The 26690-nt window shown below is 41.9% G+C and overlaps 1 protein-coding gene across 2 annotated transcripts in view; it reads right to left on the bottom strand.

The window, feature by feature from the left end:
- Positions 1–26690, bottom strand: part of CTBP1 (C-terminal binding protein 1) — a 943073-nt gene that overhangs the window by 683856 nt on the left and 232527 nt on the right. For both annotated transcript variants that reach the window (XM_029592698.1, XM_029592702.1), the window contains one exon: positions 22820–22915. In XM_029592698.1, coding sequence (XP_029448558.1) covers positions 22820–22915 — 96 coding nt within the window. The remainder of the gene's footprint in view (positions 1–22819; positions 22916–26690) is intronic.

Here is a 26690-nt window from a genome sequence, read left to right as displayed (position 1 = left end):
TCCTTCCGCCCCCCCCCCCCCGCACCTTCCCCTACCCCTACCTAGACCCCCCCCCCCTTACCTTCATTGAAGAAGTTACGCCTGCCTCCTGGCAGGGTAACCTTCGCACGCCGGCTGATGGCCCGCCCGCGATCCCGGGCACAGCGGCTATTTGCCGCTGTGCCTGGAGGCTCAGGCCACTCCCCGCCCCACCCCCGGACCGCCCCCGCCCCGCTCCTTTTTGCAAGCCCCTGGACATACGCGTGTCCCGGGGCTTGCGCGCGCCGCCGAGCCTATGCAAGATAGGCTCGGCATGTGCAGGGGGAGGCAGGGGTAGGTTTTCGGGGGTTGCATGCGTATTTTGCGTATCTTACGTGTGCAGCCCTTTGAAAATCTACCCCAAGGTGTACAAGTGTGCACCCCCTTGCGCGCGCCGACCCTGGTTTTTATAACATGCGTGCGGGAGTGTGCGCATGTTATAAAATCGGGTGTACATTTGTGCGCGCCAGGTAGTTGTTGTGACTGTCGGTCTGCGACAGCTTCGCCCCGCCTACCTCACTCTTCTTGCGGCTCCTCCCGCTCACCTCGGAGTACTGGCTGCCGCGGCATCTGTCTGCTGACTTCTCTGGCGTTCCCTGACGGGCTTTGGTGCCTCTTCCCGCCATGCTCCTCCAAGGTACCACAGGGCGCGTGCGTGCACGCCGCCCTCATATTTATTTCCTATTTATTTATTTTATTTATTATTAGCTTTTATATATCAACATTCGTGGGTAAAACATCGTTGGCGCGAACCTCAGGGGCGTCCCCCTGAGATGACGTCACGCTGCCCGGATATTTAAGCCTACTACTTTTGCTAGCTAATCGAGTTAGCAACCGGAATTCTACGGATGACATTCGCTCTCCATACTGAAGCTACACTGCCACTCCAGCGTTATCTGGAACTCTTATTGCTAACGGGGTACCCGTTCCTTGGGGGCCTCTTCTGCTTCTTTCAGGTGCTATCAGGAAACTGGTACTCGCTCCTTGAGGCCCATGTTCCCTGAGTCGCTGCCTGCATCTACAACCCTTTCTACTTGGAAGACTTCACTAACAGTTTCCATCTGTGAGTACAACTACCATCTATTCCACAGTACTGCTTCCCTGGAACCAGGTACTCCCTCCTCGAGGGCCTGTCCTCTGTTCCAGTGCCAGACCTCTCGTCTAGTGGAATCGCTGTGAGAGTACAATACCACTGAGTCTCTCTACACTAAGGGATCAGGTACTCACTCCTCTAGGGCCTGCTCTCCCTGTCTCAGAACTTCTCCTATTCTACCTGGTACTCTATATGTTTCTCACTGTGTACTCATAACTCTCAGTCTCTTTCCACTACAGCACAGCCAAGCAGAGGATTCGCTGTTCCAGCGTCTTGTGGGTTACTTGCCCAGCCGGGCTCAACATATACTACTCACTACTGCCTCTTCTGGTGGTTTCCAAAATTGTTTAAATAAAGATTCAAATCTGTGTTTGTGTGTCCAGTGTCTAGCCTGACACCGTGGAACCTCACGGAACTGCCCCCCCGTAGGTGTGGTCAGCTGACACAGTGTCCAAGGATCCACGCAAACATCAATAACCATAACAGATTGCTAACTCCACGGATCCGGCTCATCTCAATGCCGTGCAGGCCATTCCAGGCTGGCCCTGGGCATTTCTGAACTACAAGACACATTGGAGAAATTCACTACTGCGTTTCATCAGCTGCACGCACAGAAGAATCAAGGCTCTACTTCCACTAATGAAGGTCTAATGAAGACTGCCAGTGCTTTTTTTAAACGTTTTTAAAATTATTTTTTTTAAGAGCTGTTCCTCCTACTTAATATCCCAACGATATTAAGTAGGAGGCAGTACAGAAAAGCAGTTTGTTCTGCTTTTCTGTACTAGTTTTGGTAGCGCTCAGCAATTAACGCCTGATCCCGACAAGCGTTCATTTCTGATCGCTAAAATGTGCGTCTGAGATGCACATTTTTTTTTTTGCATTAGGAGTGAATAGCTAATAGCCTGATTCACATGCATTTGCAAGTGATGAGCGCTATTAGTTTCACTCCACGTTGGACGTGTGTTGTAGAGGTGCTAATCCCTTTATTGCATAAGGGGATTAGTTTGCACCTATACAACCCGTGTCCAACTGTGAGTTATACAGTGCACTCGGCTGAGCGCACTGTATTGCATCAACCCCTTAGTCAGAACTGGAATAATGTTTAGAGGACCAATGTTAGTCTATGGGCAGAAGCTGGTGTTCTGGTACCAGGACCTATAGTCAGGATTTATGTGCATAAAATATGTTTTGTGCATGTTTTCTACACATAAAATATGATTTATGCACACAAAAAATGCTTTCAGCACTGAAATTTGTTTTGATTGCATAGATCATATTTTATGCACAGAAAACACACAAAGAATATTTTCTGTGCATTAAAGTGAGGGGAAGGTGGTGCTTTCTTTTGCTGCAGCATGGGATCTTGCTTCCTCCCCCTTCCAAGTGAAAATACGTGATCACGCAATGCAAAAGGCTGAGTGCACATTTTAACTCAAATTTGCAAGCTTTTAAAACTCCCAATGGATTAGCATACCATTTGCTTACTGCTTATTGAAGTTGCATTTTTTTCCTGTGTAGGTTAAAAAACTGTGCGCCCAATTTTAGTACATAGTTTTACCCCACATGTTATCAAACTGGGCCTGTTTCCCCTCTCTGAAACTCTTCTTCTCACCTAGTGTTTCTTCTTATCCCATGGCTGTTTTCCCCTTTTCATCCCTCATCTATTATGCCTCCTTGTACTCTATTCCTTCTCTCAACCAACTGAAAACTAGTGGTGCTGTGCAATATAACTACATGCAGGTTCTCTACAGGGAAGTTCAGTTATCTCGGTGGCGGCAGCACACAGGAAACTCTCCATACCACCACTGCTCCCTCAGATATTCACATCCAACTGCAAATGTGGGAATACAAGAGTGAGAGGCTGAAGTGCCAGTTGGCATGCTTGATTCCTGAAAAGCAATCCCTCTGCTCCTCTCCTCTAATGGACAGGGCTTCAGTTCTCAGCTGTGATGGCCAATTGGCAGACTAACCAAAATTAAAATGAGGGATGCAAGTGGCCTTTGAGTTATTTTATATATAACAGATTAGATATGAGATGCATCCATAGACAATGGTACTGCTTATCTTGGAATAAAGACCACTAAAGTAATAATTTAGCACTGCTGCTTAACTTCACATAGGACATAGCACTGGTTGGATGGACTTAGTAGGAGGTAAAACAGGGGGAAAAAAACCCTTAAAATATAAATCCATCAACAGATTGAATTTAGATTAGCTAAACTGCCTGAGTGACAAGAACTGTCAAACAAAAACTCACTTAAGATATTAATGTATTTAAATCAGTTGGACAGCTGAATCATAAGTGTAATTTGTAACAAGGAAACATAACTGAACTTTTCATAAGTACAGAGCACAGCTGTATTGCTGTCTTAGTAAAAAAAAAAAAAAGTAACCCATTAGCAACATTTCAGAAAAAAGTGTATAATTTGCCTTCCATTTCTTATAGCATATTAATTGTAATACTAGTAAACAAAAGACAGTTACCCATCAAAACTCAACATATAATTACAAGATAAATTACTACTTTTGCATGCATTCCATTCAGTGTCCCACCAAATTATTATAATAAAACAGGTACTATAACAGCTAAGTAATTTTCTGTACTATGAGACTATTTTTAAATATTACAAGTTAGATGCCATAAATTGCAGTTTGGAGTTTTTTGTGTTTGCCAGATAGAGGCTTTATTGACTGTGGGAGTGGAGCGAATATGGTTTACTACAAGCAGGAATGACTTACTAAATTCAATTATTTGGGTCTGATAAATAGATCATGCTCTAACAGAAGTGCAAAACAGCATTTGGAGAACAAACACAGGAGCTTGTGGAGCACTATACAGAAAGAGGCAAACATGACCATCTGCAGATTAGATCAACCAGATGGACAAAAAAGAAACCTCTGCTGGCAGATGTGTGGTAACTGTCTCCGTGATATTTCACATCCTGGAAGCACATGAATATGATGAATTCACATTTTTTAAGATGAAAAAATGGAAAAGAAGAAAGAAATGTCCTATATTATACAATTTGGTGATGGTGGGTTGAGGGGGAAGAGGAATGCATTTTATGCACTTATAATGTAAATTTCATTTTATTCTACTATTTACAATCCTGCTACAGCTGTAGATTTACTATTCTGATGGCTGTATTAACATTAGGCCACCGTTATATTGTAATAGTTTTAAAACTTTCTTAAGTGCATAGCATAATCATGTTCTGAAAATGTTTCCCTCACCTCCTTTTTCTTGCTGTTTAATCTGAAATCTATAATTTGAATGTTTTTGACAGGAAAAATAAATTCCAGCTAGGATAAGAAGTAAAACGTGGTCAAGTATTCATCAAAACTCACTCAGAATTTCTAGGCTTTGTCATTAGGACAATATTGTTCTTACTTTATCTCATTCTTCCAGATTCAATTTTCATCCAGTTGCCAGTTTTTATAGACAATTTAAAGATAATTTGATGCCTTCAAATAACCTATCTCTATCTCAGGTAGATTATATAACTTGTGACCGCCAGGGCTTTATACATGTTCTATTATAAATCATTGCAGTCATGCAAAATTCAGCAGCATGCTTCTCCTTTGCTGAAAAATCTTCATTGGCTCTAAACAAAATCTGAAACAAGGATTAAAATGAGGTGTTCAATATACCAAATTAATTCTGCTACTACTTATCACTTATATAATGCTCTCAATTTACTCAACACTATACAAAAAGATATCAGAGAGTTCCTGCTTGAGCAGAGCTTACAATCTAATCAAGACAAACATACAGGGCAAAAGAGACTAGATTCAAGCTCAGGACTAATAATGCCAAATTGCTTGTTTCATTCTTTCAACAATTCAAATTTTCTTACATCCAGACTACCTTGTGCAGACTAAATTTCAGGCTTTTTCGTGTACCAGCTCAATACAGCTTGTGCCCTTTCTACAAATCTTCTCACAACTTGAGATGCATTTCCTCTCTATCTCCTGACCCCAAGTTCTTCTGCTCCCATACCATTAGCGATATTCACCAGCTTCCATGCTATTGGTTTCCAAAATGTACTTATCTTATATACCTTTCAGAAGAAGAATACTGCTGCTTTTTTTCAGTGGATATGCTAAAATTTCTAGTCCCCCTTCCTTGTGGTTCTCTGACCATATACTAGGTCTTATTGTAAACAAATCTGTAATTCTCAGCTAACCATAAAGATCAATTTATAAACATTTTATAGTACCCTTACTTTGCAACAAAAAAGCAGTTATGCTGATTTGTTATTAAAAAAAAAAAAGTTGACAGTAGAAGCACTGGAGGAATAAAAAGACAAAATAGCAACTGAACATTGATACCTGGGAACTTTTGAGATACGGTCACTCTGAGATTGCTGTGGATTAGCAGATGTGGGACAGGGGGAAAGGAATAGAATAATATATATCAGCTTTCTCTTTTCCACTCCCCCCCACCCCAACACACACACAGTTTCTCTCTTTTTTCCACCCACCATCACCTGTCCCCCCTCCAGAGATGATCCCAACATACTTCCCCTTTCTCTCTCCCTGACCCCAGTATTCTCTTTGCTCCCACCCCCTATAAATCACAGCTCCATGACTTATGCATCCTCACGCTACCCTTGGCTGAGCGAGTCCCAAGTCCTGGAATCACAGCTGCAGACTGAGTTTTGCGGTAGTTGCAGCCCCTCGCCAGTTTCTCCTCACATGCTACTTGCAGTGTCTGCTGCAGACTCACCCGACTTCTGTTCTCTGCAGGCTTACTGAGGAAGGGGAGTGGCTGAGCTGTATACAGAGAGGCCCTGAGATTTCTAGAGTTTCCCCAAGACCCTGAAACTGACGCAAATTACCTGAGTGTTAGGGTGAAATAGTGAGAGTTCCCAGGGATGACCATTTTGTGTAGGAGGATTCTTTGCACATAAAAGTAACAGTTTTGATGTACGGAATTCCTTTCTCTTTCTGTATATACAAACACACATACACACTTACTTTAGTTGACTGGATGAAGTATATGTCTTGTAGCAAACCAGAGAGAACTGTTCAGTTTTACTCCATAGTTTTTGCTTCTGCTCTGCTGGGCGAAGCACCTAAAATACTTAGAGGAACACCCCACCTATTGCTAAGTGGGCCCTGTTAATAGTATATACCAGAGAGTTAGTGATTTGTGAGTAGCTTTCTATTAGAAACCATCAGAATTCAGAAGCCAAATAAAAGAAAACCAGAACTTTGGAAAGAAAATTGCAAGGTAATAAATTTTCTTTTTAAAGGTTAGCTTTTCCTCTTAAAAGCAGAAAATGTTATGAAATTAGCTTACCGAAGAGCATTATCAGATGGTGGATGAACACTCCAACGTAGCAGAATGGATCTCAGAGACTGATGTCAGTTTCCAAATTGCTTTATAGAGAGTCACACACTGAACCTAGGTTTTCATCTGAAAGCCCCCCCAAACTATTGTGCTGCCATAGCAACTGACAATAACAGGAAGTCAGTATTGCTGGCAGCAGGAGTCTCTGTTGATCTCCAACAACTACAAAATAAAAATCCACTAAAAAGCAAAAGTCCTAATTAAGATAGATGGCATGAAATTGTTTTGGTTTTTAGAAGTTGATTTTCAAAGCTATTTACATGGGTAAAACCTGGTTTTATGTATGTAAATGGCTCTTACAAAACAGACTGGAGCTACCCAGCTGGATGTGTACTTTTATATACACTGCAGAGAGGCATTTGGAGAGACAGAGATGGAACTTATGCTTATACTTATTGATCTTGAAAAGTGCTTGTAAGTTAACCCAAGTAAGTTACTCCCTCTGAACAGGTGGTAACACATTTCTTGAGTTAATTTATTCATATACCGGGCCAATTACCCAAGCAAAGCGCAGAAATTTACTTTGTGTATAACTTGTGCATGTGGACTTTATGTTACAATTCCTCCCATAGTTGGAGCTAAGGGAGGCCTCTCACCTTTCTCTGGAGGCCGCTCCGAAGCCGGGGCCTCGCCTGATCTTCTTGTCCAGGTTTTGCACCATGGCCTGGGAGGCCTTCAATGTCCTTGGGGCCTGCCTGAGGCCTGCTTCAGTCTTCGCCTGGACTTCCTGGTTTGGGCCATGCCCTTCTCCCTAGGGGTCGGCCCGCAGCTCTTCTCTCCAGTTATAGGGCCAGCTAGGTGTGGCCCATCTGAACTCCTCCCAGGGAGTTGCCTGTTCCTGTCCTATAAAAGGACTTCCTCTTCACTCAGTCCTTGCTTCGGCAATGGCGCTAGTCTACCTAGGCTGTGTCTCCCTTGGACTTCCTGATGTTCCTGCTTGCTTCTGATGTTCCAGTCCTGATGTTCCTGCTTGCTCCTGATGTTCCAGGATGTGGGATCCATGCCTCCGAGAGTTCCTGCTTCTGTTCCGAGTTCTTAGACTCTTGCTTCTGATTCCTAGTTCCAACTCTGGAGGACCCGAGGGGTTTCCGCTACCCGGTGCTGAGTGACTTCCTGAGCTTCTCCCTCTCTTCTCATGGTCCGTGACCAGCTTCTTGGCTGTGTAGGGCGTGAAGGAGACAGTGTGGTCCTCGACTGTCCATTGGGGCCGCCCATTGGCAATGGATTGGTAGGGCACCTGAGGGTCCTGCTCATCCCTCTTGTTCCTTTCTTCATCCTGACCTCCTCTGTGCTTTGTTCCAAGGCCTTGCTTTCTCTGCTTCAGTCCTGTGCCAACCTGACCTCCGTCCGGCCTGCCACCTCTGCTGCTCCCTGCGGCAGGTCCGAAAGGGCTGGGAACGGTCGGAGGACTGTTCAGAGACCACCATAATAGTGTGGTCTCCCGGGGCATGTAGGTCGGCGGAGTGGCCGGGACTTGGACCGTCTTCACCACTGCAAGGGCACACCTCACTTCTCTTCCTAGAGAGCCTTGGTATGCCAAGCCTTGAGTGCTTGCTCGAGACTGACGCTAGTCATAACACTTTAGCCCTAACTGCACAGTTATAAAATTACCTTTTTAAAGGACAGTCTCACCAAAACACATTGTTATCCCTAAGAGAAGTATAGTACTATGTAGGAAATATTTTTTGGCTATGGATTACAGTATTTCAACATACAATAACTGAGAAGAAAAAGATGTTTTGCTGAACTACAGTTACAAATATACAGCAGTATGTTATTGCATTCTGTATTCTTCAAGGGCATATGATATTCCTAAGTTTATAGCTTTGTAACATGCATGAGTTAATTTATATATTTATATATTATATATTTATTTCCCTTCTAACAATCCCATGCTCTGGGCACACAGAAAATAATAAAAAAAAAAATCCTAAAACAGCTCAACAAACAAAAACTCATAAAACAAAAAACCTCCAGACCACTACCATACACATAACAAATGATGCACATAAACTTACAGTCCATATAACAGCATCAGGTCTATTTCTATATCCTCAAAGAAGAAAAGTAAACATATTCTGAACTTTATACCCAAAAATAAAACCAACAATCATCCACTTTACATCCACTCATCCCCCACTGAATATCTAGAATTGGAAAGTTGAGCCTTTTTCACTGTTCACTGAACCAATACAGACCCCATATGTTGTTGGGATGACACCATTTCAACATCCCAGCTGTCATATTGTTCCTTCTCTCCATGATTTCAAGAGGGCAAGATTATCAGTGTTGACTTTGCAGATTCTTCTTTTCTTCATTTGTTGCATCTATGTATTTGAATAGTTCGTTCTATAATATATTATATTATTTCATTGAATGTTTTGTTTTAAATGAAAATGTTAAATAGAAGAACAAACTCCTTTTTTTTGTTTGTTTTTTGGGCACTATGGAATTACTACTGAGATCCATGATCACTGCTGGAAAGCACCAACGTGCCTGTGCTCTGTAACTTTATTTCTCATTAGGCCCAGCAAGAATCAAACAAAGCCATGTCCCCACTCCATCCTCGAACTCAACCTCAAATTTAAAAACCCCAAATCAATCTTAATTTTGCCACCAGAATGGTATTATTGATCTATGGCTGTGGATTTCAAGTGGACATGCTACTATTAAAACATAGTAAGTCCATGCAAATCTCAATGTGTTACAATTTTAAGGATACTTTAAGCAGAAATACTCTTCCTTCATTTAAAATATAGGAAAATATTAAGGATCTTCTAGCTCCCTCTGCTGTCCCCATCTTTCCATAATCATCAGTTTCTTTAGTAAGAAGAAATGTTGCACATCTGCCTAATAGATGCATATGGTCTTTCATTTTCAGTTTTTATTTTATTTTTCCTGGGAATTTCACATTCACAATATTCATAACAAGAAAATAAATATTTACCTGAAAATGTGACATTTTTTTTCCACTGATTTCTTTTGCTTTTATTCTTCTTGTAATAAACTGATAATTTCCAGGCAAAAATAAAATAAAAACTGAAAACGAAGGTGCAATACACACACTATTCAGAGAATGAGAAAGCAAAGTTGCTTACATGTAAAAATTATACTTGACAGCAGTTTACTTATCCCACATGCTGGGCACCTAATTGATATTTGTTCAAGAGCTATCTGGAAAGGTCTAAAGGCGTTTAGAACATAAGAATATAACATTTGCCATACTGGGTCAGACCAAATGCCCATCAAACTCAGTATCCTGTTTCCAACTGTGGCCAATCCAGGTCACAAATATCCCAAAAGATTGATAGATTCCAGCTGCTTATTCCAGGGATAATTAGTGGATTTCCCCCACATCCACCTTAATGGTTTATGGACCTTTCTTCCAGGAACCTGTCTAAATCTTTTAAAAACCCAGCTACACTAACAACTTTTACCACATTCTCCAGCAACAAATTCTATAGTTAATAATGCACTGAGTAAAAAAATATTTTCTCCAATTTGTTTTAAATGTATTATCTAATAATGACTTCATTGACTGTCCCCTAGTCTTTGTACTTTCTGAAAGAATAAACAACTCATTTGCGTTTATCCATTCCACTCATTATTTTATTGTCTTCTAGCATATCTCCCCCTCAATCATCTCTTCTCCAAGTTAAAGAGCACTAACCTCTTTAGCCTTTCCTCATAGGAGAATTGTTCCATCCCTTTTATCATTTTGGTCACTCTTCTCTGTACCTTTTCTAATTCTGCTATATCTTTTTTTAGATGCAGTGACCAGAAATGCACAAAATATTCAAGGGGTAGTCACAAATTGAAGGGATAGAAATGACATGATATTCTTTGTTTTATTCTCTTTTTCTTTCCTAATGATTTATAGCATTCTGTTTGCTTTCTTGGCCACTGCCGCACACTGGGCAGAGGATTTCAACATATTAAGCATGATGAGTCCTAGATCCTTTTCTGGATGGTAACTCCCAATGTGGAACCTTGCATTGTGTAGCTATAATTTGGATTGCTCTTTCCTATGTACATCACTTTGCACTTGTCCACATTAAATGTTATCTGTCATTTGAATGCCTAGTTTTGTAAGGTCCTCTTGCAATTCCTCACATCACTTTTGTGATTTAACCACTTTGAATAATTTTGGTTTATCAGTAAATTTGATCACCTCACTTGTAGTTCCCATCTCTAGATCATTTATAAATATATTAAAAAGCAGTAGTCCCACTATTTACCTTTCCCCTTTGAGAAAATTGACCATTTAGCCCTACTCTGTGATCTGTTTTTTAACCAGTTCTCACGTTTATCCATATGTTTATTTATGCCTTCAAAAAAATGTACCAAATTGGAAAGGCAAGACTTCCCCTGGCTAAATCCATTTTGGCTTTGTCCCATTAAACTATGACTATCTATATTTTCAGTAATTTTGTTCTTTATAATAGTTTCAATCATTTTTTAATGCACTGACATAAGGCTCACCAGTCTGTAGTTTCCTGTACCACCTCTGAAATCATTTTTAAAAACTGGTGTTATGTTGGTCACCCTCTAATCTTCAGGTACTGTAGCTGATTTTAATAATAGTTTACAAATTACTAATACTAGGTCTGCAATTTCATTTTTCAGTTCTTTCAGCACTCTGGATGTATACCATCTGGTCCAGGTGATTTGCTGCTCTTTAGTTTGTCAATTTGCCCTATTATATCCTACACGTTCACTGAGATTTGTTTCAGGTCCTCTGAGTCATCACCTTTAAATATCACTTCTGGCATGGGTATCTGCCTTACATCTTCCTCAGTAAAGAACAAAACAAAGAATCCATTAAATTTCTCTACTATGGCCTTGTCCCCCCTTAATGCCTGTAATCATCTATTGGTCCAAATGACTCCCTCACAGATTTTTTGCTTCAAATGTACCTAAAAACAATTTTGAGTTTTTGCTTCAACAGCAAGCTTCTTTTCAAATTCTGGCTTTGCATCTAACTTTCTCAGTGCTTATTCTGTTTTCTTCATTCAGATCCCTTTTTCATTTTTTGAAAGATGTACTTTTGGTTAGAATAGCTTCTCTTACCTCACCTTTTAACAATGCTGGCAGTCATTTGGCCTTCCTTCTATCTTTAGTGTGCAGAGTATATCTGGTTTGGGCTTCCAAGATGGTATTTTTAAACAATGCCCAGGCCTGATGTAAGCTTGTAACCTTTGCAGTTGCTGCTTTTAGTTTTTTCATAACCATTTTCTTCATTATAGCATAGTCTCCTTTTTAAAAGTTAAATACTTAGGGGCAGATTTTCAAAGGGTTAAGCGCATAGGAAACACACGTAACCCCCAAAGAGCTGCCCCATGCTGCCCCTGCGTGCGCTGAGCCTATCTTGCATAGGCTCAGCGGCGCGCGCAAGCCCCGGGACGCACGTATGTCCCGGGACTTGCAAAAAGGGGCAGGGAAGGGGCGTGGCCTGAGCCTCCAGGCACAGTGGCCATTTGCCGCTGTGCCTGGGATCGCGGGCCGGCCGTTGGCCGGTGCGTGTAAGTTACGTCTGCCCGGAGGCAGGCGTAACTTCTTCAACAAAGGTAAGAGGGGGTTCTAGGTAGGGCTGGGGGGTGGGTTAGGGAGGGGAAGGGAGGGGAAGGTGCAGGGGGGGGTGGAACGGAGGCAGGCTGTGCGGTGCGTGCAAGTTGCACAATTGTGCACCCCCTTGCACGCGCCGACCCTGGATTTTATAACATGCGCACGGCTGCGCATGCATGCTATAAAATCAGGCATAGATTTGTTCGCGCCGGGTTGCACGAACAAATCTGCGCCCGCGCGCAGGTTTTAAAATCTGCCCTTTAGTGTCCTCCCTCCAGTTATCAAGTCAGATTTGATCATATGGCCCCCATATCGTTACCTCTCACAGAAAATCCTGGTTCCACTAAGGATTCGGTCTAAAATAGCTCCTCTTCTTATTGGTTCTTGTATCAATTGCTCCATAAAGCTATCATTTATTTTATCTAGAAACTTTACTTCTTTAATATGTCCTAAATTAATATTTACCCAATTCTAGGGTAATTTAATCTTTTTTTCCTGTAGAACTTTTATCCTCCATGACTCTATGCTGTGTTTAATCTATAATAACACCCCTTCACCAATTTGATCCATCCTATCATTGTGAAATAATTTATACCCCAGTATCACAGTGACCCATAGATTATCCATCAGGTCTCTGAGATGCCAATTATATCTACCTCTTCATTCAGTGCTATATATTCTAACTCCTCCAACTTATTTTTTAGACTTCTAGCAATTGTATTCAGACATTTAAAAATGTTTTTTTGTTTGTATTAACAACCTGCTTATTAGTTGACGGGGCAATTTGTAATCTTTCTGTTCTGTATGCTCTTTAATTAAAGACATCTGAGCTCCTTTAGCACTTATTGCAATCTATCGGGATGCCCTAATGTCCCCGATTTGTTAGTATTCTTTAAAGATACATAATTCCGAACCATGCTCTTCTAAGTAACTTTCAGTTTTCCCCCATCATTTACTTTAAAGGCTGCGCCATTTCTTTTTTAAAGGTTAGTGCCAGCAGCCTGGTTCCTCTCTGGTTAAGGTGGAATCCACTCTGATTAAGGGGAAGTCTATCACGTCAGAATAGGCTCCCCCTTCTTCAGAATGATCCCTCTTGTCTCATGTACACATTGAGGGTAGATTTTCAAAGGGTTACGCGTGTAACATACGCGTGTAACCCCCGAAAAGCTGCCCCTGCGCGCGCCGAGCCTATCTTGCATAGGGTTGGTGGCACGTGCAAGCTCCAGGATGCGCGTATGTCCCGGGGCTTCGAAAAAGGGGCGGGTCTGGGGGCGTGGTGGTGGTCCGGGGCGTGGCCGAGTCCTCTGGCACAGCGGCCTGTGCCGTGGGATGGCACGCTGGCAGCTGGACAGTTTGCGCAAATTACGCCTGCCTTGGGCAGGCGAAACTTTTGGAACAGAGGTGGGGGGATTTAGGGTAGGGCTGGGGGGCAGGTTAGGTAGGGGAAGGGAGGGGAAGGTGGGGGGAGGCGGAAGGAAAGTTCCCTCCGAGGCCGCTCCGATTTCGGAGCGGCCTCGGAAGGAACGGAGGAAGGCTGCGCAGCTCGGCGCGCGCAAGTTGCACAATTGTGCACCCCCTTGCGTGCGCCGACCCTGGATTTTATAACATGTGTGTGGTTGCACAAACAAATCTACGCCCGCGTGCAGGTTTTAAGATCTGCCCCTAAGACTCTGGAGCTTGGCCTGCCTCTGGGGTCTTGCGTGTGGAATAGGAAACATTTCTAGAAATACAATTTTGTAGGTTTTGGATTTCAATTTCCTACCTAAGAGCCTAAACATAGCTTCCAGGACCTCCCTCCTGCACCTTCCTATATCATTGGTATCAAAATGTACCATGATAGCCGTCTCCTCCCCAGCACTCTCTAAAATCGTATCTATATGCTATGTGAGGTTTGCTACCTTCGCATCAGGCATGCAAATTATCTTTCCTAGAGACACATCCTTGGTGCAAGATGATAAAGCATCAACTGGAAGACAAGTCCTAGCTACAGGATCACTTCCCTACCACACCCAAGTAAGTTCTCCTGTCAGGTGATGGTCTCCAAAGCTTGACTGGAGTTGGGAACACTCTATTATGTCCTTGAAGGTCTACTCTGCATAGCTTTCTGTCTATCCCATCTCCTCCATGTCTGCCACTCTAGCCTCCAGAGATTGGACTTGTCCTCTGCATCTTAATTTGTTGAGTTGATAATTTCTTAAAAGCTGGAAAGGACTAGGTATCTCTCAATTTAAGGGTTGCTAAATGTGATTAGGGTTTTATAATTTATTTATCAGGTGTCTTTTCAAATCTATGGTTCTAAAATTTGATAACTGGGTGATTAATGTTAGTGAAAGACCAGCAACAGGACTAAAATTAGTCAATTATTAAAAATCAGGGTTAACAATGTTATTTTAAATGGCTAACTTGTTCTGAACTTTCCTCCTAGTGGGGGTAATAATCTATATATTAAGAAAGGAGACAAGGTAGGTGGGAGGGGGTGAATCAAACTATTATCTAGTTGCCCAGGAACCAATACTCTCACTTCTCATATCAAATGAGTGAGCTTTATAAAATCATAATTTAAACACTGGCAAAGAAATACTATCTTTTACTAACTCAGAAAATCAGTCTATTTTCCCACTACACAAACAATTTTAACACTGGCAAACAAATTCTAACCTTAAAACTAGTAAACAATTCTAACACTGACAAACAAATACTATCTTTTACTAATTCAGAGAATCAGTCTGATTTCCCATTACACAAATGATTCTAACACTGAGAAATGAATATAAACCTTAAAAATAGCAAACAAATCTAAACCTGGCAAACAAATGCTAACCTTAAAATTAGCAGACAATATAAACAGCCAATAATAGTTTAACCTATCAATAATTAATTTTTTTATTTTGTCTTCAGATTTAAGCACTTCCTCCCAGCAAATCCAAACTTACCATCAGATGATGAAGGTTCCGCTGTCAGCATTTCCTCTGGACCCTTTCTCATACATGCACAAGAGTTCCCATGCTGTTGTGCTCTGCTACTCCCCTATATTGTGATAACAGAGTTTTGACTGGGGAAGAACAACTACAAAAGTGGAGGTGGAAGTCTGTGTGACTGGTGAACTGTTGTCTTTAGAGAATACCTGATGCAGATAAGCAACTTTGCTTTATCTGAAGACAAGCAGTTCAAAGTAGTTACACAAGTGGATTTCCTAGTTAAAGAGGTCTTTAACAAAAAAAGGGGTTAACACCACCACCAAGACAACAAGCAGGAAGGAGAGAATTTTTGTTGTTTTTGGGATAAAACCCTTTTATGTTTTAACCTTTTCTTTTACATTAACATGGAAGACAACTCGTAATAATATAGGGATTAATTGATAAGATTGCCTGGGCCTCAGTGTGTATAAAAGTATGCGTATAACCCAGTTATACGCATACTTTTATGTGGACTGGAGAAAGGCATTTCAGGGGGAGGAGTAAGAATTTACATGCATATTTTATTTAAAAAGTATATGCATAAATTAACCCACACAAGTTACATGCTCTGAAGAAGAGATGTTATTTTGTGCAAATCAATCTGTGTGCATACGGCCAATTACCCAAGCATTTTCAAAGTTAATTTTGGACATAAGTACGCTTTGAAAATGTTGGCTAAAGTCTGCACATACAAGTTACAAGCACACTTTAGCTCTAACTGAAGAGTTATAAATTACTCTCATAATAGGCCTTAGCAAGGAAGGAGTTAGGTTTTATTATTCAAAAAGGCTGTGGAGAACAGACAGTTCATGTCATATTTAAGCAGTAAAGGAACATAAATGTCTGGACTGAACTTTACAGCTAAACTTTGCAAATCTCCTCAATAGAGCAACCAGTGTCACCATAAACCCAACATTATGGTCCTTGACATGCCCCTCTAAGATCAGGCCCACCTTGTATAACAAAAGGACATGCAATCTGGTATCCAATTTGAAATGGCACATTTTTTTCACAGCAATCACATGCTTATTTGGTCAAAAGAAACAAAAAGTGAATCCTCCTGTTCAATTCCATCTCAAAGATTGTGGATAACAGTACTGGGGTCGGTCTAACAGGAAGTACTAATGTCCTCCATAGCTCTTTAAAGGTCAGTGCCAAAGGCTTTTGGTTCTGGAAACTGATGCAACAACTTCTCAGCATGAAAGACTGAGCTCACCTCCAGGCATGGCCACTGTGGACAATGCAGATTCTCTGGCACCCTCCATGCTTTTTGAACTGAAGAGGTGCACTGATGCTTCAGAATATCTGCTCAGTGCTTAGTACTGGCCCTCTCAGGCTCCATGTATGAGTGGCCAGAGCCCTTACCTTCGTTTGAGCCAGGAGAGCCAGACTTGTCTCAATTCTTGGGCCTATTCTCAGATTGAGGTGCCAAAGAAGTAGAGGGCTCCTTCGGCACGGTCTTGGCACCAGCTCTCTGTGCAGCTTATTGGGCCATGTATCAAGCTTTTGGCATCGTATTTGTGGAGTTACTTTCCATTTTGGTACAGTAAGCAAGGCAGTTGAACTTCTGGGCTTGAACCACTTGGGGTGACATCCTTGCACAAAGAGTGCAGTATGAGACATAGTGGTCTTGCCTCAGATATCTGTAGCAAACCTGTTGATAATCAGTGAAGGACATCTTCTGTTTGCATTTGATATAAAACGTAAAGTTACTGGCCTGCTTCTCTTTTTTTAACTATTTAAACAATTTCCAATATACAGATGGTGAATCCTCCACCTCCCCAAATAACCCACCCCCATCCAAACTGTAAGGTCTCCTCCCGGAAGGGTTATACAATCAGGCAAGAAGATCATGTAACATATAATGCCAATGATGTATGAACCATTAATAAACATCATCACGCTACCCATTCTAGTGGGCATATCAAACATACCCCATATGTGTTCTCCGATATTTCCAATAAGGAGCCCATATTTTATCATATAGAATTATTTTCTGTTTAAGGACATATGAAAGCTTCTCCACAAAAGCCGTTTCGTGCACCTGCGTGTGCCATCTACTCAATGTAGGAACAGACTTTCACACTGAGGCTATTGTAAACCTACCAGCCAGCAATAATTGATCGACAAAATTTCTCTGCGATGTGGTGAGGTTGTGCGTCCCCCAGATTCCCAATAAACATAATTCAGGTTTAAGGTCAACCTCTCGGCCTAATATCAAATGGCATTCCACCTTAACTAATTGCCAAAATTGTACAACATACTTACATGTCCACCAGGCATGCAAATATGAGCCGGGTTGACCAGAGCCCCACCAACATAATCCAGTTGAGGACGATGACAATTTTATAGAATAAAGGGTATCTATACACTCTGTGGAGAAGCTTAACCATCAATGCTACCCAATGGGTGCACAAAGATATTTTATGCACTTGTTTCCAGATACCTTCGCACTGCTGACAAGTTAATTCAAGTTGGAGATCCCTGTCATCTAGAGGGGGGTCCCGTTGGATTTGATCTGCCCCTATGAGGAATATCTTCCTGAATAAGTATCCTCTCCACTGGGCCCGGGACTTGAGGTTGCCAGCTCTTAGCCACTAAGTGGCCCAATTCAGCTACAAGAATATTATAGAAAACCTCAGAATCTGCCTCCATCTCAAGTTCATCCCTGAGGTCTTGAAATGATTTAAACTAAGTGCTATCCTCTTCCCATAGCTGACCAAGAAATTTTAACCCTAATTTACTCCAGTTAGCAGCATCCCTATATAACATAGAGGTTGCCAATCTAAGATTACCACACAGGGGATGTGAGGCGCAGAAAGACCCTGGTCAGACCACCACAGTTTTGTGCTGATTGCCCTCCAGATTTGTAAAGTATGCTATATGGGGGGACTGGCCCCGGAAGCTTTGTGGGCATATACAAGTAGATTGTGCTGCAATAGTAACATTGGGAGATCCACCCCACCCGCCAATTTGGCCTCCAGCAAATACCAGGGCACCTACTTATCTCTATGTAGCCATACCATGGCTTCCGACAAACCACATGCCCAGTAATAACTCTGAAAGTCCAGAAGAGCCATTCCTCCAGCTTCCATGGGCCACCATAGAGTTCGTAGTTTGATACGGGCAGGTCCCTGATGCCAAATGAATTTATGCATAAGGCTCTAGAGAACAGAAAAAAAAACCCTAGGCAAATAACAAGGGAGATGTTGAAAAAGATACATAAATCGCGGCAGAATGTTCATTTTTAGCACATTAATCCAGCCAACCCAAGAAAGGAAATGGCCATCCCAATCCAGGAGATCTCGTTTAAACTTAGTAAGCACTGACACATAATTAGTCTTACAAATGTCCCGTATCTTATATGGCACCGTGATTCCCAGGTATTTAAAGTCATCCCGGGCTTTCCTAAAGGCAGAAAAACAATCCGGAATCCCTCCAACCCCCAAAAAGCTTTAGAGGGAAAATTTCCAACTTTGTGTAATTAATTTTGTATCCGGATACCCTTCTTGCTCCGACAATATAGCCAACAAATTAGAGTCAGAAACTTTAGGGTCAGTTAAGAAAAGAAAGACATCGTCCGCATAAAGGGAAATAACATGCTTGACCCCATCTACCCAAAAGCCATGAACACCAGGATTCTCCCTGACCTTATAGGCTAGAATTTCAATGGCCAGATTAAACAATAATGGAGAGAGGGAGCATCCCTGTCGCATACCTCGTGAAATAGGGAAAAACTCAGAACAGTTGCCATTCGAAAGTATCTTAGTGCAAGGATGTGCATATAAAATCTGTATCAAATCGCAAAATTCTGCTGGGAACCCCACCCTCTCTAATACCTTAAATAGGAAAGCCCATTGAAGGCGGTCAAAGGGTTTCTCGGCATCAAGTGCAACAACCAAGCCTGGCATATGCATTTGCTTCGCTAAAGCAATTATGTTAAAGAGCCTCCTGTTGTTCATAGAGGAGAGACGTTGTTTAATGAATCCCGTCTGATCCTCCTGCACTAAAGTGGGCATTACCAGCTCCAATCGTAACTGTAGAGGTTTTGTCAAAATTTTTCTGGCCTGCTTCTCTGACGTGATGAGAAAAATAAATGCAGCAAAACCAAATGAAGGAGAAATCTCCAAGAAATGAGATAACTAGAGAAACCTGAAATCCATCAGAGAAAATAAACTGCTAAGACCCTTCAACAAAGAAATAAAAAATAACTCGAGTCAGCTAGCAAAATGACAAAAAGCCAAGAAAATTATAACACCGATGAAAAACCTGCCCAAGAAAATACAAGACATTTTTTTCTTTTTGAAGAATTTTATTTATGTATTTATTTATTTACATCAATTTATATTCCACCATTCCTAAATTTAGTTCAAGGTGGATTACAAACAACAATTAATATGAAAGATGCAGATTTAGGGGTTCAAAGCTTTCTACCAATTAGGGAAGAACCTAAAAATGCAGGAGTCCAAGTTTGTTTTCACCAAAAGTGTTTGAAATGGCTTGTTTTGTGCTACTATACTGGCTATATTATGTACTGCATCTGATCCTCAAACCAGTTTGTTGCAGAGTGAACTCTGCAGCTTCAGTACCTGCAAATAACTGGGTACATTTTTAAACCCCTGGCACGCATAAATCCCGGGGTTTACGCGCATGGCCGGGCCTTATGTGCGCCGGGCCCAGCCACGCGCGTAAACCCCGGTAAACGATTAAAGTGCTGGGGCCTGAAAAGGGGGCTGTTCGGGGGGTGGGGCTGGAGGCAGCCAGTACAGCGGCCACTTGCTGCTATGCTGGGGAAGCACGCAAGTTGCTTCTTTTTGAACGGAGCAGTAAGAAAAAAAATAAAAACAAAAATAGAAGGTAGGCGACAGGATTTAGAGAGTGGGGAGGAGAGAAGAAGGGGAAGGGAGGTTAAGTAGGGGGGTAGGGAAGTTCCCTCCCAGTCCACTCCACTCTCCTCCCCACTCTCTAAATCCTGTCACCTACCTTCTATTTTTGTTTTTATTTTTTTTCTTACTGCTTAATTGGAGTGGACTGGGAGGGAACTGGGGAAGGCTGGGATGTGTCGACGTACGAAAATTGCATAAGTCCCACCCCTTGCACACTCTGCCCATACATGCGCGCGCAGATTATAAAATCTGGCGCACATGTGCACAAGGCCCACGGATTTTATAACATATTTATTTATTTATTTATTTTTATTTATTTAAAAGCTTTTGTATACCAACATTCGTTAAGAAAACATCACATCGGTTTCCATCGAACAATAAGTAGCCAACAGGGCTTTACAATGAAACTGATAATATAAACTGGGGAGGGGGGTGGGAAAGGAAATAAATAAATGTTATAAAATCGGCACGTCTGTGTGTGCATGCCAGGAAGCACGCGCACATGGATGCTCACGTGTAAGTTTAAAAATCCACCCCAATCCGTTCTCCTCGTCCAGTCATAACTGTCCTGTTAGTATGTACTTTCTCTTTTTTTTGCCTTATGGAACTCTGGCCCATATGTCTCCCAAAGAAACATTTCTTTACTTATGATTGTCATCAAGTTAGGATGTGATAACTACACCCGTACCATAGAGAAGAAAGCACAAATGCCTTACTAATACCTGCAGCTGTGCAGAACCAAGATAAAAACAAATTAAAGCATTGACATTTATAAAACTTTTTAATGTGTAAAACAGGTCTTAATATTTTAAGCACGCTTCTATACATATACAAAAACAACTCAGTTTGGCCACTCTGAAAAATGTGCATAAGACCCAAAGCAAGCATCAAGCACAGTACTATGCATAATACAATTTCAAAGTTCACAAAGCATCAGACAAATTTATAATCATGAACAATTAAAAAATCCTGAAAGTGATATAAAAATAAAAAGGAGCCAGTGAAAAGAAGAAATGTAGGCTACAGAATTACAACCAAATACTAATATGAACACCTCATCCCACCCCAAAACTTCAGAGCTGAATGGTTCCCTAATCAGACCCATGTTATACATTGTACTTTTTTTAATAAACCAATGCCAGTGCCAGTATTAGCATTGCATTTCTATATATAACACAAAGAAAACTTTATGTGCGTGACCATGAAAAGCCTGTGAGCGATGCTCCGAAATGTATGAGCAATCGCTCCCATGCTCAGGTTGGAGGGAACTATGGTAGGAAGTGTCAGATGTAGGAGTTACAGGTTACCCCTTTTGTGCCTGTTAGCTGTTTCAAACAGTATATTGTGTATTTTAAATTCCAGGTACAATGCTAAAATATAATGAAATTCCTACTAAAAGCACAAGTAAATGTGTAACTAAACTTGCAGCAATTCTGTTAAAACAAATCTTACTACAGCATTATATTCTTCAAGAAGAAAATGAGATGAAATGTAGCGTGCAGGGTAATATCAAAGGAGAATACTACTTTCTAACTAGCACTTCCAAGTGTGAATAAAAAGTAGGGGAATATGCTTATTTCGTAGCACATTTAATAAAGGGGACTGATTAATTGTCTAAAATATCTTGGGTTTCAGATGCTCAGTGCAATGCTTTAGTGTGTTTTAGAGCTTTATTTATTTGCTTACTTATTTATTTAAAAATCTTATAGCCCTCTGCCTCCAAAAATTGTTGGGTGTGGATGATGTTTGAGCAAGCTGAGCACTTGTTTAGACCTAACAAGGAGGACTCTGTTCCCATAGGTGGGAAATATACTTTATAAAGGCCATATGAGGAAAAATAGTAGGATGGGGAGAGCTCTGTTTTAGAAAACTAGGTGTTAATATGACAGTGTTGTCCACAGAAACACAAAATAGATTTTTGAAACAGTTGCTTGATCACTTCATGAAACAAAATAATCTGGATGAATGTGATGAAACAGAGATTTGACCTGTTTATTTCAGACAGATAATATGATTTATCTAAATGAGAAACAGAAAGAAAGCACAGTTACATTGTGTTCTCTTTAAAAAACCAAAATAAAAATTTCAGTTGATGTGTGTCTATATACGTATATGAGATCCATATTCAGCCTCATTCAGCTGAGCAAGTTAGCCAGATAAACATATAAAGACAGTTTATAAACATATCTGGTTAACTTGGCCAGGATATTCAGCGGCGTGGACGTACCACTGAATATATTTGGCTATCTAATAGCCAGATGTTTATTTGGCTAAAACATTAGACCTGCTCAATAGCAGGTTTAACTTATCCAACTAACTTAGCCAGATAAAGATCAATTAAAATAATTTGTAATTGAGTGTATTATGGCTTGAAATTATATAATTATATCATACATCGGTTAGACAGATTTATCAGTTAAGCAATTAATAAATGACTTAAATAAATAAATTGTCAGCCCACTGAGGGGGTCATTTTCCAAAGCGATCGCATGCGATCACTAAATGGGGGCGGAGTCGGCCCCAGAAGAGGAGGAGTCGGGACAGCCCTGGAAGAGGAGGAGTTGGGACGGCCAGTTTCGCGCTGATTAACTAGACCTTTCATGGTGTACTTATTCGGTGTGAAAGCCGGCAGCCAGTTAGCCAGAGAAGTAGCTCTGCCCCTGAATGCCCCCATCCCACCACCAACTTAGCTGGCTATTTAGCTGGATAAACACTTATCCGGCTAAGTGGCAGCCACTGAATGCTGCTGAATATTGAAACTTATCCAGCTAAATGGCGCTGAATATTGACCTCATTTGTACAATGTACCTAGGCAATTCCACACAACCAAAAGCACTAGTTTTGTGACTCAGAATATGAAAACAGGCTCTAGACACAAGATGAGCCGTAAGATATCAGGATGCATTGCATGACATGACATTTCTAAAGGAAGGGAATCTATTACCTGCCTCAGAAGCACTTCCGATTGACCAAGGCGTGGCATTGCTGATGGCTGAGGAAGTAACTGCGTGATGCACTCTCCACGGTAAAGCATAGGGTGCTAAGACAGACAAGATCTCATGTAAATAAGAAAGTGATCTTATGCAAGTGATTCAAACTCCCATGAGTTTATCCATAACATTTAATTCATAACCTCATGCTGTTTATGCAGAAGTACATTTATCCCTTTGTTACAAGCAGGCTGTGAGTCAAATACATTTGTTTGCTATAAAGACAGTTTGTTACATAATTTGATTTTTATAACAAAAAAATGAATTTTTCTCACTAGTCAGGTTCACATTTCTCCTTACAAAGATGATGGAAAGAGGTCCTCACAAAGCACTTTCCAGCTTTTTTTTTTTTTTTTAGTGCTGCTGGAGTGCCTATGCCATTTGTAGGAAGTAGGTTGGTTTTCACAGGGGTTCTGAAGAACTAAACAAATGTATATTTATTTATAATATATACTCTATAATGGATACTATTACATTATAAAGTTTTATTCTGCTGGGCTTGAAAATTGGCCCATAATATATAAGTAAGGGTTCTGTTCAACCAGTCAGAACTCTGGAGATGGACTAAAAATAGATCTGCCAGTGGGAGGCAATACAGGCACATTAACAACACTAAAAAATAAAATGCACATTTCTAGAACGTCTCACTTGAAATTTGCAATTTTCCTTCTCTAGCTCCTCTGAGGCCTCAGCTGAAATATTTCTTTTCCTTGATTCTTTAACTTTCCTGGATCCGTCTTGTCTGCTACCAATACAGTTACGGTAAACAATTTTATGTATGTCTTACTTTATTTTGTTCAGTCCTTTGCAGAAACCTACAAAGAGAAATGAGTTGTGGTGCTTGCAGCCCACATTAAAAATTTTAAATTAAAATAGGCCCGAGTCTTCTATTTTCCAACCTAAAAAGGCCTAACTCTTAGCTTTCCTTCCTATAAGAGATGCTCCAATCCTCTCACTCTTCTGATTACTCTTCTTTACCTTCTGGAGCTCCACCACATCCTTTTTGAGATGGGGCAATCAGAACTGCACACAGTACTCTCGGTGTGGTCACACTAGAGCTCTATACAGATACAAAATATCCTCACATTTGTCATCAATGCCTTTCTATATTATCCCTGTCTTATATGTTTCCTATCACAAGTGTTCCTGGGTAAAAGTGATGTCACAGAGCTTTGGGGATTTTAGACACGTGTATACATTATTTTGGCTTCAACAGAGGAAATGTCAGCATGAAAATAGAGGCAGGCAACAAGTGCCAGCTGGGACCAGTGCCACGCACTACAGTACATGCAAGGCAAGCAAGAAGAGTTGACTGCTCAGTTTTAGAGGCTAGACCAGGAGAAAGGTTCAGTAATAGCTAAGTAAAGCTGAATGGAGGGAGGGGAGTACCCAGTGAACACCTCCAACATTATGAAATGGGGGCAGTAGACTAGAAGTGCAGTAGTGGCATGAAGTAAGAGAGGGAAGGAGAAACAGAGAAGTGGCAACATCAACATGAAGTGGAGGGAGTGACAGGAAAAGAAGAGCTGCAATAGTGGTATAATGGTGGTAGGGGGAGGAAAAAAGAGACAGAAGAACGGTGACAGCAAAATGAGAAGATGGGAGGAAAGAAAAAAACTTGTGAAAGCAGTACACGGTAGTAGAAAGAGAAAAGAGAAACTGTAACAATGGCATGAAGTGGTGGTGGAGGAGAGGAACAAAAGAGCTCAATAATGGTACAATGTGGTGATGGGGTGGGGGGCAGAAGAATGGTGAGAGTGGTACAAGTTGGTATCAGGGAAGAGGGACAGAAGAGCTGCAACAATTGCACAAATTGGTGGCAGGGGAGAGGTATAGAAGAAATGCAACAGCAGCATGAGGTGAGGTAAGAGAAGAAGGACCCCAAGGATGTGGCTGTGTCATTAGGTAGGGGACCAAGAGCATTAGCACATGGGGAGGGATTCAAAGAAATGCAGCAACATCTGCATAAGGCAGTGTTATGGTTTGTGGACCGAGGAATGAGTTGCTACCACCTGTGGGGAGGCGCCCCACAGGCCCACACCGTCGGGAGGTGAGGTCAGGCATGGCAGGGAGCTCTGGGTAAGACTGTGGAAAGGTCTCGAGGAGTCAGGAGGAATTCCCCAGTAGACAAATAGGCTGAAGATAATACCTTGACTGAGACCCTCGAAGGGGAAAGCGCCAGGCATGCCGTAGAGTGGGAGGCTTGAGACTGACGTGCAGGAGGCATACTGGAGAGAGGGAGGTGCAGCTGTAGTGATGCAGGCTAACCCCTGGGGCAGGGAAGCCCGAGTCCAGTCTCCGATGATGACGTAGGTAGAACCCAAGGAGTGGGGAGCACAGACAGTCTCTGTAGGATAGAGAAGCACAGTCCCGAGGAGTGGGGAAGCACTGGTAGTCCAGTAGCATGTAAGCGCGACCCCAAGGAGCAGGGAGGCGCGGACAGTCACAGTAAAGCACAAGACACTGTCCCGAGGGGTGGGGACTGTGCAGCGAGTCTCTTGAGAAGTAGGAGGATGCAGCCCTGTGTGAAGCACTGACAGTTCAACACAAGACGTAGGCACAACCTCAGGGAGCAGGGAAGTGCTAGGCCAGGAAATGAGGTCCCCGAAGAGTGCCCACTGGCCCCCGAGGAACAGGTACCAGACAGAGTCCATTAGCGTAGCCACAGGAACACGGATCAGGAGCTAGTAGAGGCGTATGGAACTTGTTGCCAAGTCGGCTAGCTGAGGGCGAAGGTGGAGCTTAAGTACCTTGATCTGATGACATCATCAAACAGGGACGCCCCTGAGATTCCCACCAAAGAGGCTTCAAAGGAGGGCCCAGTGACGCGCATGCACGCGCACCTAGCAAGGCCCGGAAACAACGTAGCTGGAGGTGGCATCTCGGCCGCCACGAGAAGCCATGAGGAACGCGGCGGTAGAGATTGGCCTGTGCTGCGAGCAGAGCCGGGGAGGGCTGGAGAATGGTGCAGGATGTAAATAAGCGCGGTCGCAGCCGTCTGCGACTGACGGGCATAACAGGCAGGAGGAATGAATAGCAGCAACTAGAATTGAGGAGATAAAGGAACAGCTGAAGCAGTAGATGGAGGTGCTGGGGGAATAAAAAATGTGGCAATTTCAAATGCCAGGATTGTGAAGCCCAGATGAATTATATCTGGAGGGGTGTTGGGAGATGAGGAATAGTTGAAGGGAGTCAGAGACACAATTTGTTAGAGACATCAGCATCTGGAGATGGGGGAGAACAGAGGAGTTCAGGCAATTTCAAGCAACAGCCACATTTTCTGATGAACAATGCTACTCTCAGACTGCAGAAGAAACATCACTCTGATGTTTATAGTAGTGTTGCATCATAAATATATTCTACTGAGGTGGGGAGCACATGATGTAAAATCTTCTGAAGGTTTTTCCTTCTGTAAATAATTCAAAAGGGCTATTAGTAGAGCATCCCTACCTCCAGCTTCTAATCACCTGACTGAAAATTTCATTTGTAATTAGTTCCGCATCATAGCTTCATATCTTATGCTTTCATTCATATGTAAGATTTATAGAGACTGATTCTAAAGTCTAAACTCTATCATCTCCCAGGTTGCTAACACTAAAGTCTGAATCTTAAGATCAAGCCATACTGGGTCAGACCAAGGGTCCATTAAGCCCAGCATCCTGTTTCCAACAGTGGCCATTCCAGGGCATAAGAACCTGGCAAGTACCCAAAAACTAAGTCTATTCCATGTTACTGTTGCTAGCAATAGCAGTGGCTATTTTCTAAGTCAACTTAATTAATAGCAGGTAATGGGCTTCTCCTCCAAGAACTTATCCAATCCTTTTT

The sequence above is a fragment of the Rhinatrema bivittatum genome, chromosome 1 (assembly GCF_901001135.1).
Source record: "Rhinatrema bivittatum chromosome 1, aRhiBiv1.1, whole genome shotgun sequence".
Taxonomy (NCBI): Eukaryota; Metazoa; Chordata; class Amphibia; order Gymnophiona; family Rhinatrematidae; genus Rhinatrema; species Rhinatrema bivittatum.
This window is presented reverse-complemented; position numbering and strand designations above follow the sequence as displayed.